Genomic DNA, 12,717 nt, shown 5'->3' on the forward strand with positions numbered 1-12,717 from the left:
TCGCTCTCAAATAAATAAACAAAAATTAAAAAAAAAAAAAAAAGGAAGGCTGATGGGGCCTGGTGGAGCACACCTTTAATCCCAGCACTTGAGAGGCAAAAGTAGGAGGATTACTGAGATCAAGGCCAGCATGGGAGTACAGACTTGCATGCGAGGTCAACCTGGGCTAGAATGAGACTCTACCCGGGAGTGGGGGTAGGGAACAAAACAAAACAACAAAAAGGGCTGGAGAGGTGGCTTATTGGTTAAGGCACTTACCTGCAAAGCTAGAAGACCCAGGTTCAATTCCCCAGGACCCACGTAAGCCAGACAAACAAGGTGGCACAAGCATTTGGAATTCATTTGCAGTAGCTAGAGGCCCTGGCATCCTTCCTCCCTCCCCTCCCCCCCTCAAATAAATAAAATATTTCTTGAAAGATTTTTTTAAAAAGGTCTACTGGGAGTGGTGGTGCATGCCTTTAATCCCAGCACTTGGGAGGATCAAGGCCAGAGACTATAGAGTGAGTTCCAGGTCAGCCTGGGCTAGAGTGAGACTCTACCTTGAGAAAAAAAGGGGGGAAGGTCAAGTCCACCAATGAAGTGTTTTTTTCAGTGGTCTTACATGGCAGAGTAAAAAGCTGCTGACTCTGGATGGCTCTGGGCCATGCTCTTCAGTCAAAACACTCAGCTGAAAACCTGTCTACTATGCAGCTTCCCTTGGGGCTTCCTAGTTTGCGTACTAAATGACCTCGAGCGCTCCATGGCTCCCCTCAGCCTTCCAGGGCTACCTGCACTGCTCCTCACACTGCGGTTTCGCTTCTAATGAGAACTGGGCTAGATATCCCACTGAGCGCTGGTAATGCCTAAACCTTGGCCCTCATTATTACCCCACAGGTGCAAGCTGGTTACTGCAGTCAGTTCTCCACAGACTTCTAAATCTCTCTGTCCTTCCCCCTTTTCAAGGTAAAACAGCCCTGCTCCCTTCAATTCCTGACTGCAGCAGGAACTTCACCACATTAGCATCCTTCTTGCCTCTCAAGGGAGTAACCTGAGCCACCACAGGTCACATTCCCTCTCCTCTTGCCCCCTCCTTTCCCAGCCCTCTGCATCCCCTCCCCAAGGCAATCCACCATCCTTGATAATTCCACCTGCAGTGAGCTCTTGAGGCAAGATAGAGCTTAAAGCTCGACCTGTGTAATTCTATTCCAGGCTCACCTTGCTGCTGGGATAACTGGCTTCACTGCCTCAAGTTCTGATTACAAGCATCCTCTCCTCAAACCACTACCAAAACAACAAAGTATGATTCAGTCAAGCATGGTGGCGCACACCTTTAATCCCAGCACTGGGGAGGCAGAGGTAGGAGAACTGCCATGAGTTTGAGGCCACCCTGAGATTACATAATGAACTCAAGATCAGCCTGGGCTAGAGAGAGACCCTGCCTCAAAAAAAACCAAAACAAAGTATGATTCAGAGCCTACCTTGGTCTAGCACTTGGGAGGCAGAGGGAAGAGGAGCACTGTGAGTTTGAGTCCAACCTGGGACTACAGAATGAGTCCCAGGTTAACCTGGGCTAGAGTGAGACCTTTTAAAAAAAAAAAAAAAAAAAGAACTCCCAAAACTATGATTCAGGCCAGCATTATGTCACATGCCTACAATCCCAGCACTTGAGAGCCTGAGGTAAGAGGGATCAGGAATTAGCATGAGTTCTAGGCTAGCCTGAGAAACAGCAAGACTCTGACTCAAAAAAAAAAAAAGAGCCAGGCGTGGTGGCGCACGCCTTTAATCCCAGCACTCGGGAGGCAGAGGTAGGAGGATCGCTGTGAGTTTGAGGCCACCCTGAGACTCCATAGTGAATTCCAGGTCAGCCTGGGCTAGAGACCCTACCTCGAAAAACAAAAAAAAAAAAAAAAAAGAAAAGAAAATCACAGGCTGGGGCTGGAGAGATGTCTTAGCAGTTAAGGTGCTTGCCTGCAAAGCCTAAGGACTCATGTTCAACTCTCCAGATCCCACGTAAGCCAGACACGAAGGTGAGGCAAGTGGAAGGTCACATACATATGCCCACTAGATGGTGCTAGCATCTGCAGTTGGGTTGTAATGGCTGAGGCCCTGGTGTGCCAACTCTCTCTCCCTTTCTAAAATAAAATAAATAAATAAATGAAGGTGGGTGTGGTGGTACACACCTTTAATCCCAGGACTCGGGAGGCAGAGGTAGGAGGATCACTGTGAGTTCGAGGCCACACTGAGACTCCATATTGAATTCCAGGTCAGCCTGGGCTAGAATGAGACCCTACCTCAAAAAACAAAAAAATTAAAATTAAAAAATCATAGGCTGGATAGCTGGCTTAGTAGTTAAGGCATTTGCCTATGAAGCCTAAGGACTCATGTTTGACTCTCCAGGTCCCACGTAAGCCAGATGCCCAAGGTGATACAAGGTCACACATGCACACAAAGTCGCGTACAGTGGCTGGAGGACATGGTGGGCCAATTCTCTCTTCTCCTGTGTGTGTGTGCTCTTCCTCCTTCCTTCTCGCATGTGCATTAAAAAAAAACTGGGCCAGGCTGGTGGTGCACACCTTTAATCCTAGCACCTGGGAGGCAGAAGTAGGAGGATCACTGAGTTTGAGGCTAGAGTGATTGTAGGTCAGTCTAAGCTAGAATGAGACTCTTAACATTAAAAAAAAAAATCACTGATTCAAAATGCCATTTGACTGTCATTTCAAATAGAAAGAAAAGTGAACTCTTTAACTGGCAGTCAGAGACTTTCATCCTTGGGTGCTGCTTACTCTCCAAGTACCAACCCCCACCCACCATGTACCCAGACCAGCCTTGCACACTCACTGTTATGAAACTTGCTCCTTGTGCTTCAGAAACCCTGAATACACTATCACTCAAAACCTACCCAGACCCACTGAGGACTCCTCTAGCTGACATCCACCTATCTTCTCCACATGTAACCCTGTGGAGAACTACAAACTCCTTTCTGTAGGGCAGCTACCAGCCAATTATCAGGAACATCAGCTTTCAACATCACAGATCTATTGCAACATCCCTGACCTTGGGATAAGGCAAAAGGATACACGGACTGATAAGATAAGGCCTTCAGGGATTTGACAAGGATAGGCAAGCAAGAAAGGAGATATGCTCCTGGACTGTGGGAAGGAGGGCAGACAGGACCATCTCTTTAACTGCTTACCCATCATATTCTTCACCAAGCACAATGCTTAAAGAAATGCTTGCCAACACAGAAAATGAATAGCATGCAGGGAAAATGAAAATTGTCCCGAGACTCCACGGCAGTGGCTTCTCACCTCCAGATTGGGAATCCTGTGCCGGAAGCAGGTGATGAAGACGACAAAAGGCCAGTCATCGGGCTGCATCATCACCCCGGCAGCCTGAGCACAGCTCACATGGAAGGCAGTCGGGCAGCGGCCGTGAGAACACTGCACACAGCAGCCAGCGTTTCTTTTCCTTCGCTTTTTACAAAAGACGCATTTCTGCTCACAGGAGAGAGAGCCCATGAAACCAGAACCCAGCTTCCATATTGGCCCAGCCCAAGGAGTAAAGGTGGCTGGGTACCAAGCAGAAATAGCCTCTTCTGTCCCACCCAGCCTCCTCGGGAGGGGAGCTGTGCAGAATCCACTCCCTCCTTACCAGTTTGAAGCGGGGCAGGGGGATCTTGCTCACGTCCACGGGACTTCTTTCTGCAATGTTGACAAACCTTGCTTCCAGAATTGCCACAGCACAGGAGACGTGCACCCACCTGCCAAAAGGTAAAGGCCTCAGCCACCTCTGGGTCCCTAGCCCTACAGGTTTGCCAACAGTACTTCTTCCTCCCTTACCCAGTATGGCTAACGATGTCACCTGCCAACCAGGTCTCAGGACCCAGGATGAGAAGCGAGCAGTGCCATTACACTCAAGCACTATTCTGCCCTCCAGGACCCCCCAAAAGAAGCTATTACAACTTCCACATAACTCCCTGCCGGCTCTACAGTCTACTCCCATGTGTGTTGGAGATTTTCACATGACCTCACTTTTTTGCAGCTCCAGGTCAGCACAGGGCCAAACTCCTTGAACCACCCCCTCAATGTTAAGCAAAATCATAACTGACTGAGTATGGTGAAGCTCAGGGGCAAGAACAGATCAGAAAATGCCAGTCAGAGCTTTCTCTACAGCACCCAGCACTTCCTGAATCCACTCTCACTGGGCCCCATCTGCCAGTATTCACAGTCTCCCCCAGGCCTCTATGCAAACTTTTTTTCTGGGTTCAAATGACCTCTCCTTTCTGCTCCCTTTATTCACGGTAATGTGAGTCTTTAAGATCTGTCCCAAGCCCCACTTAATTCTCAAAGGTTCTGCTCTGGGCATGTTGGAAAACCAACATGCACCCAGTTGAGAAAAACTAAAAATTATGAAAGCTCTTACTATCAGGGCAGGGGATTGTTTGGTGCTCAGTGACGAGAGAATATGTTTGTCATGTATAAGGCTTTAGATTTCAGTCTCAGCTCCACAAAAAAAGTGAGGCCACATGAAAACCTACAACAGACATGAGAATAGTCTATGATACTGACAGGGCTGTGATGTGGAAGTGAGGACACGTTTGGTTTCTATTATTAAAAAGCAAAGGTCTCTCTGCCTCTTTCTCTCATGAACAAATAAATAAACAAAACATAAAAGGCAAAGATAAGGGCTAGAGAGATGGCTCAGTGGTTAAGGCACTTGCCTGCAAAACCTAAGGACCCAAGTTTGACTCCCCAGGACCCACAAAAGCCAGATGCACAAGATGGCACATGCTTCTGGAGTTCATCTGCAGTGGCTGGAGGCCCTGGCGCAGCACCCATTCTCTCTCCTCTCTCTCTCTCAAATAAATAAAAAAGTTAACAAATATAAAAAGATAAAATGTTCATTAGTCCATGGCTGTGGCTACCTGTACGTACCAGCCTAGGATGCAACAAAGTCAGTAGCCCAATTTACAGTGCACAAAGTGCCTGTACCACCTTTACAGGATCTTCATATTCTCCTGAACCCATCCTTAGCTCCTCTCAAAGAGTACTTACATCTTTGCCTCCAGGGGGAAAGTACATTGGAAAAGCAGTCTAGAATGGCTTGTTAAAATGAGCCTTGGAGATACTATTCCAGCCACACCATGTGCTACCCAAATCCTCACTATTCACTCAGGAGCAAAGCCACTACTGCACCCTGACTCAGAACTGAGCATTGAAAACTGCTCAGAGGGGGCTGGAGAGATAGATTGCTTAGTGGTAAAGGTGCTTGCCTACACAGCCTAAGGATCCAGGTTCAATTCCCCAATACCCACATAAACCAGATGCATCTGGAGCTCGCAGTAGGCAGAGACCCTGGCATGCTCATTCACTTCTCTATCTCTCTCCCCTCTCTCTCTAAAGCCAGATACACAAAGTGGCACATGCATCTGGAGTTCACTTTCAGGGACAGGAGCCCTGAAGTGGGTGTACTTGCTTGCTCATTCATTCTTTCTCAAACAAATAAATATTTTTGAAAGCTGCTCAGAACTCACCTATCGTCATTTGCTCTCTGCAGGGCCCCTCCTCGCAATGAGCATAAACAGCAGTCCTGCACAGAAGCAGAGGGAGAAGTGGTTACTAATGAGTCAATACCATATAATCTTCCCTTCCCACAACTTCTGTGGACCACTCTAACCTCAACCAAGAAAGCAGTGCCTTCCAGTACACAACCTGCTGTGAAGACTCCTCTGGAGAGGTAGGTTGGACACTCGAGGCTAAAATGCACCAAGTAGTCCCTTGCTTTAGTATGAGTCTCTTCAGTGTCAGTATTCTAACAACTGTTAACAAAGTCAAAGTCACAGAAGCTGCTCCAAACCTGGAGGCAGTGCAGGGCTAACAGTGAAAGACGTACAACGAACCTCCTGAGCCCTGTTTTGAGGCTCAGACCCCAGACAATTCTTTATAGGGAGTGATGGACCCTCCCTAGGACAGGACCACTACCTGGTCTTTACTCGATGGAGCTAACACAGCTTCCAGATCCACTCGCCACTATCGCTGTCCCAGGACTTGGTCTCACAGTACTCACTCTGACATCATTGGGTACCAAGCCCTATGTGGACTGCTGTGGACATAAATAATGTCAAGTATGAAAGAGCCTGGCCCTGAAACTACTCGAGTCTCTCAGGGAAGACAGGAAGAGTGTGGGAGTACTCGCCTCCTCAAGGGCATTGGCGGAACACCGAGAACACATCCATTCTTCAGAAGCCTTTGCAGGAGGCACGCCATAGCAACCTAATAAGGGCACCAAGAGCAAATGGATCCTGAGGCTGAAGACAATGTGAATTTGCAATTCTTTTCCACAAGCCACCTCCCAAAGATAACAAATCTTATGGAAATCTCCGAATTCTCAATCAGAGTCCCCATAACTCAACCATACAGTTTTGGCCAGGACCTGAACAATCAGAAACTGTGGGTTCACTGGTGTAAATGCTTAGTCAGCAGCCAGGAACCTGCCACCCAGAGGACCCCAAAGTTAAGCAATTTTGGTATATATACTTGGAGTCACCAACTCCCCAAGAGCACAGGCACAGCCTTGGCACTGGGGGACTTGGGAGGCCAGCAGGTCAAAGGGACTTCCAGTGAGCAGGCCCGTGCTTCTGGGACACGCCAAGAGAACGGTGAGACACTCACTGGCGTGGACGCGGACACTGCACTTCTTGCAGGACACGAGCATGCTGGTGCCGTCCTTCTCCAGGTAAGGGGTGGAAAGGTTGATGTCTGTGCTGCAGCCCGTTGACGTGAAGCACATTTCTGGAATCAGTGGCTTGGTCCTCTGAGTCTGGGTGACTAGTTCTGAAGCACTCCCACAGTTCTGACTGAAGCTTCCAAACTCGACCTAGGTCAACGGTGGAAAACAACGTGACAGCCCAGTGAGCACACACCTGTGCTCTGAGCTCTCCGCCTGCTCCATCAGCAGAAAGCTGGCCCTCTCACTGACTTGACTATGACGACAGCTCCCCAGTGCACAGCCATTATCCCAAAGCTACTAATTGAAGTTACCTCTAATGACTTAAATTCAATTTCTCACAGCAGCATCAAACAAAGGCCCCGGGGGACAACTGAGAAGAGGAAACGAGGTAAGAGGCAACTGGGATTTCAGTCTTCCCAAACACGGTAGTAGTGGCGGGAGCTGGGATGGTGGCAGGGAGGCAGCCACCGCCGGCTCCGCTAGGTGCTGTACTGTATGGTGGCCCCACTCGGAGGCAGGACCCACAGCACATGCTCCTGATGGGCCAGGGCTGAAAGCATCCGGAGGCCCGTGTCAGCAGGTCACCTGAGCCGCAGCACTGTCACATGGTTGGAGTGCCAGCTGTGCTTCCCGGCTCTGGGCTCCTCCAAGTACACTAAGTCCACATACTGCCCTGGGGGAACTATGTTGACTGCAAATATGAACGGGCTGTACCACTGGATGGCACCATTTTCCATCCCCTTTCAAACATTGAGCCCAGGAACAAGTCAACCTCTGAGCCTATGCCATCCATGACATTTGGGCATCCACTTACTAGATCTGCTGACAGTAATAACCAGGCCAGTTACCTCCCTCAGAGGCCATGGCAAATCTGGTTATTTGGTTTGGCTTTATGTTAATGCAAAGACGCAGTGAGTTATTATTAAGCAGGTATGTTGCTCCAGGTTCTATCCTTCTGTAAACATGAACCTGGGGTCCTGCCAAACTCAAGGCAGCTGTGCCACTTTTAATTCCAGGAATTTGCTTACCCACGGCCATCCTGTGCAGGTCTTAGCTGAGCCTGTGCCAGTCACCTGGCACATGCTGCTCTGAATATCAATCTGGTTCCCAAGAGCTGGGCCCAAAGGGATCCATGCTGGTGGATCCAGCATGGGAAGAGCACAGTAAAGCCAGCACCGGTGCTTCCCATCCCTCAACTCACGAACCCACACTAGCTCCTTCTGGCCAAGTGACAGTTACCACGACCATGAGGAAGGAGACGACATGGGTGGATCTGGCTTTTCACCCAAGTTCAGTGTTTAGGTGGTCAAGAACTCCCGTCCTGGTCCCCAGCTGGCAAGGACTGCACTCTCCCATGTAGGAACAGCCCAGACTAGGATAACAACAAACAAGAAGCAGTGTCTGCAAACAGTAACGTCGTGCCAAGCACATGTGCCAGAGGCACCTGAGCCACATCATCCACAAAGTACTCTAAAAGGAAAGCTGCCATGTCTGGGCATCTGCCTGGTGAGCCTGGCAGACGGGGCAGAGAATGCTAGAGGAAGAGGCCCCTTCAAGGCAACCATTGGCAAGTCTTTTACCCACAATTAAGCCCAAGCTTCCTCCAATGTCCTGAGGACACAGAGGTGATACAGTGGACCTACCTGATGGTATGTCTGGAAGATCATGCAGACGGCACAATGAGGAGCCTGCTGAGCCATGGTCTCATTGAATTCCTTTTCAGCCTCGAAGTTTGGGGGTCGGTTCTGCCACAGCTGGCTCAGAGGCTTAGCCCAAGCCTCTGTCTCCTCAGCCTCCTCCTCTGGGGTCAGCTGCTCAGAGGTCTCTAGAAGAACGAACAGAAACAGAAATGAATTAAAGCCAGCCCTACACATGTGAGGCTCTGCCTGGAAAGCAGAAGTGCTCAGCGAGGGGTCCAGCTCCAAGGCTTGGACTAAACACGAGATGCCTAAAGAAGATGAAGGTCAAGCCTGGAAGTGATTGAAAACAGTGTCAATGGTTTATGGGAAGTCTTGCTTGTACCCCTTTCTCTGGTATGACTGATTCATAGTCCCTATTCTTCCTCTTGCCCCCTAAGTGAAGCCCGCTCTGCTCCCTTAACAGCTGCCACATTCAACCCTCTCTCTGCCCTCTCCAAGGGCAACACAGGAAAACACTGTCTTGCCAAGACCACGTTATTTGCTGCCTCCAAATGCTAGCACATTAAGTCGTTTCCCCTTAGGGTTTGTTTTCCCTTTAGTTGAGCTGCAGGGAAATGGAAGGGAAATAACAGGGAATTGGGAAAGCTTGAAGGATATTACATCATGGTCCCTTGGTCAAGACTTTCTAGATCACTCTGCAAAACCCAGGGAATATCCGTCTATTCAAGGCAGAGCTTCCCAGTGCCTCTTGGCTCTGCCTCACAGGAGGGGGAACCATGAGTTTGGGGTGAATTGTCTTGACTATAAAGCCTGAACTGTTAACTCGCTGGCTTTCACAGAGCCCTGGTGTGGAGAACTCTTTAGTTCTCTCTTGGGTTTGTTAGCCAGCAAAGCACATGACTCACCCACCCTCACCACAATCCCTCTCAGGATGCATCTTCCCAGAAGAATGGCATACACTGTACAATGAAGAAAAGAAAAGAAATGGTAAAGTGTGTACACCCAAGGTCAAAAGCAGTGAGACCCATAATAATTCTGAAGATCCACAGTGAGGGAACTTTAGTAGAAGCAGAAGCAAACACTGAAGGAAGAAGCTATGGGTGCCACATCCTTTGTTGCCAAATGTGGTGGAAGTGTATGCAGCTCCGGGAAACCAGCTCTGACACCCCAGTCGATGAAGCATCTCACTGCCATCCCCAGCTACAGCCCCTCCAGTGACCTTGCTTCTTCCTGGACCGAAGAACTCCTTCCCAAGCGACCCAGAAATCTCTGCCAGGCAGCCTAGAGGAGGCTCTAGCAGACACACTAGCACTAGGTGCCCATGTGTTCCCTGCTGGCAGCTCTAGCTCAGTGCAGGGAAATCGTTTGCTACTCCACCCTCACAGCCATGTTTAATCTAAAGGGATCTGGCAGCTGCCATTGTGTACAGGCTCAGTGAAGGCCACTGTAGCATAAGGAGGTCAATGTGTACAAGTAAAATCGACCTCTAAAAGCCCCATTGTTCAAGTCCAGTCAGGAGTCACAGTGCCTGGCCCAAACAAGAAGGACCAAGATAGAATGGAAGACACAGAAACAGACAGAAACAGATACAAGGCTCACAGTCATAACTACAAATTCACACATTGACATCTGTTCCATTTACAAAGCCAAAAATGGCCAAAAATACTCCATATGTGACTACTGAATGACAAGGGAAAATGTTCACTGTGTTAAGTGAAGATTTCAGGAACCAAAATTTTAACAGTTTATAAGTAAAGCTTCATGGGGCTTAATAGTTAAAGTGTGTGCATTTCACTGAAAATGTTAGGCCTGCCGGGTATGGTGGCACACGCCTTTAATCCCAGCACTTGGGAGGCAAATGTAGGAGGATCACCATGAGTTTGAGGCCACCCTCACTCAAACTACATAGTGAATTCCAGTTCAGCCTGGACTAGAGTGAAACCCAAGCTTGAAAACCCAAAACAACAACAACAACAAAAAAAAAAGGTTAGGCCTCAAATGAAATGTGTTCTTGTTGCTAAAGTGAGGAAAGCTGAACATGGTGGTAGGGGCTGTGATTCTAACACTTGGAGGGTTGAGGAAACAAGACCATGAATTCAAGGCCACACAACCAGTTCTGTCTCAACAGCAACAAAAAAGTAGGTAAGGGAGAAATCCTCAGTATTTTTGGCATGTGTGTTTTGTATAGTATGTATAGCATGGTTTATGATGTAGGGTATATGCACACATTTATTTGTGTGGGTAGATGTGCATGGGGGGTGTGCATACCATGTGCTGGAGAGACCAGAGGAGAACTTTTCTCCTTTGCTCTCTCTCGCACTTCCTTGAGACAGTATTCCTACCTCAGCAGGGAGAGCTGGTGCTTTCAGTCAGTGAATTCTAGTGATTCTCTGGTCTCCATCCCCCAGCCCCACCCCAGACTGGGGTTACAGATATGCATGGTCACGCCGAGCTTTGAACATAAGTTTTGGGAGAATTCAACTCCAGTGGTATCAGCAAGTGTTAGTAAATATTGAGCCACCTCTTCAGACCCCCAGTTCTTTTTTTTATTTGGGTAAATGTCTATGATATTCGTGTGTATATACATGTGCTAATAAGTATGTGGACACACAAAGGAAAAGTATACATACATGTTTGCATGCATGTGTGTGGAGGCCAAAAGTCAATGGCAGGTGTCTTCCTCTATGTTCCCCACCTTATTCTTTAAGACAGGGTCAATCCAGCTAGACCAGCTAGCCGGGGAGCTCGAAGGAGTCTGTCTCTGCCTCCCCAGTGCTAGGATGACAGGCATATGCCACCATCATGCCAGGCATTTTTTTATGTGATGCTGGGGTACTGAACTCAGGTCCTTGCACTTGTTCAGCAAGCCACAGCCCCAAGAACCCTCATTCCCAAGTACAATGTATGACTGTTGCGTATCAAAGGAAAAAAGAGAACCCATCAAACACCTCCTTCGGGAAGCAGGGAAAGGCAACTCTGGATTTATGGTTAGAGGGTACAGTGGACTACTGTTTACTGTCCCAGGGAGTTATTTAGGATATGTGTACTGATGTATTTAAAGTAAAGTGGCCAGGTGGTGCAGGCCTGTTATCCCAGCTACTCTGGAGACTGAGGCAGGAAAATCCAAAGTCCTAAGACTGAGGACAACCAGAGAAGCTTAGTGAGTCCTTGCCCCCCCCCCCAAAAAAGTGAAAAGACCACTGAGGATACAGCTTGGTGGCAGAGTGCTTGGCTGGCATGTACAAGGCCATGGGTTCCATCTCTAGTACCAAAAAAAAAGTAGAGTGACCTGATGATCAAAACTGCTCTGCTTCCAGGGGCAGCAGACAGACAGGTAGGCGTGTGTGTAAAACTGAAGCCACTTGAGCTAAATGTGAGGGCACATACATGTAATCCCAACATCTGGAAGGTAGAGGAAGGAAGACAAGACAGCCTCAGCTATACAGTGAGTATGAGGCCAGCCTGGGCTACATGAAAAGAGAGACACAAACTGTTGGGAGAAACAAAGTAGTAAGAAACTTACAGCAACAATGTTTTTCTTTTTTGGTTTTTCAAGGTAGGGTTTTACTCTAGCCCAGGCTGACCTGGAATTCACTATGCAGCCTCAGGGTGGCCTCGAACTCATGGCAGTCCTCCTACCTCTGCCTCCCAAGTGCTGGGATTAAAGCATGTGCCACCACACCCTGCTCAGTAATAATATATACTTTTTTTTTCTTAAAAGATTTTTTATTTTTATTTACTTATTTGAGACAGAGAGAGGGAGAGAGACAGAGAGTGACAATGGATACACCAGGGCATCTAGCCACTCAAACGAACTCCAGAAGCATGTGCCACCATGTGCATCTGGCTTACATGGGACCTGAAGAATCAAACCTGGGTCCTTAAGCTTCACAGGCATGCACCTTAACTGCTAAGCCATCTCTCCAGCCCAGCAACAGTGTTCTTATACCAACTATTAACCACATGAGGTGATAGCACAATGTTTCTCCCTTCACTTTGCCACATTTGAACAGTGCTCACCCAAAAAAAGTTAGGGGGCCAGGCGTGGGAGTGCCCACCTTTAATTCCAGCACTCGGGAGGCAGAGGTAGGAGGATCGACATGAGTTTGAGGCCACCCTGAGAATACAAAGTGAATTCCAGGTCAGCCTCAGCTAGAGTGAGACCCTACCTCAAAAAAAAAAAAAAAAAAAAAAAAAAGTTAGGGGAAGTTACATTGTGATCTCTACTACATTATGTTAAGAAGACATACCTGGGCTTAATCTATGTAGTCTAGAAGTCACAAATAAATATTCAATATTCACAATGCTCATCTTTAGAGCATGAGCTCAGAGGACCTCCTAGGCCCTCACTCGGGGTCTGGCTACTTCT

At 48.2% G+C, this 12,717-nt stretch overlaps 1 protein-coding gene across 2 annotated transcripts in view; it reads right to left on the reverse strand.

Moving 5' to 3' along the window:
* Kdm4a (lysine demethylase 4A) overlaps positions 1 to 12,717 on the reverse strand; it is a 65,724-nt gene that overhangs the window by 14,241 nt on the left and 38,766 nt on the right. For both annotated transcript variants that reach the window (XM_004672498.2, XM_045149293.1), the window contains exons 13-18: positions 8,352 to 8,533; positions 6,651 to 6,855; positions 6,175 to 6,251; positions 5,513 to 5,568; positions 3,631 to 3,739; positions 3,288 to 3,473 (exon numbers count right to left, since the gene is read on the reverse strand). In XM_004672498.2, the coding sequence (XP_004672555.2) occupies positions 3,288 to 3,473; positions 3,631 to 3,739; positions 5,513 to 5,568; positions 6,175 to 6,251; positions 6,651 to 6,855; positions 8,352 to 8,533 (815 nt within the window). The remainder of the gene's footprint in view (positions 1 to 3,287; positions 3,474 to 3,630; positions 3,740 to 5,512; positions 5,569 to 6,174; positions 6,252 to 6,650; positions 6,856 to 8,351; positions 8,534 to 12,717) is intronic.

This window comes from Jaculus jaculus, chromosome 5 (assembly GCF_020740685.1).
Source record: "Jaculus jaculus isolate mJacJac1 chromosome 5, mJacJac1.mat.Y.cur, whole genome shotgun sequence".
Taxonomy (NCBI): Eukaryota; Metazoa; Chordata; class Mammalia; order Rodentia; family Dipodidae; genus Jaculus; species Jaculus jaculus.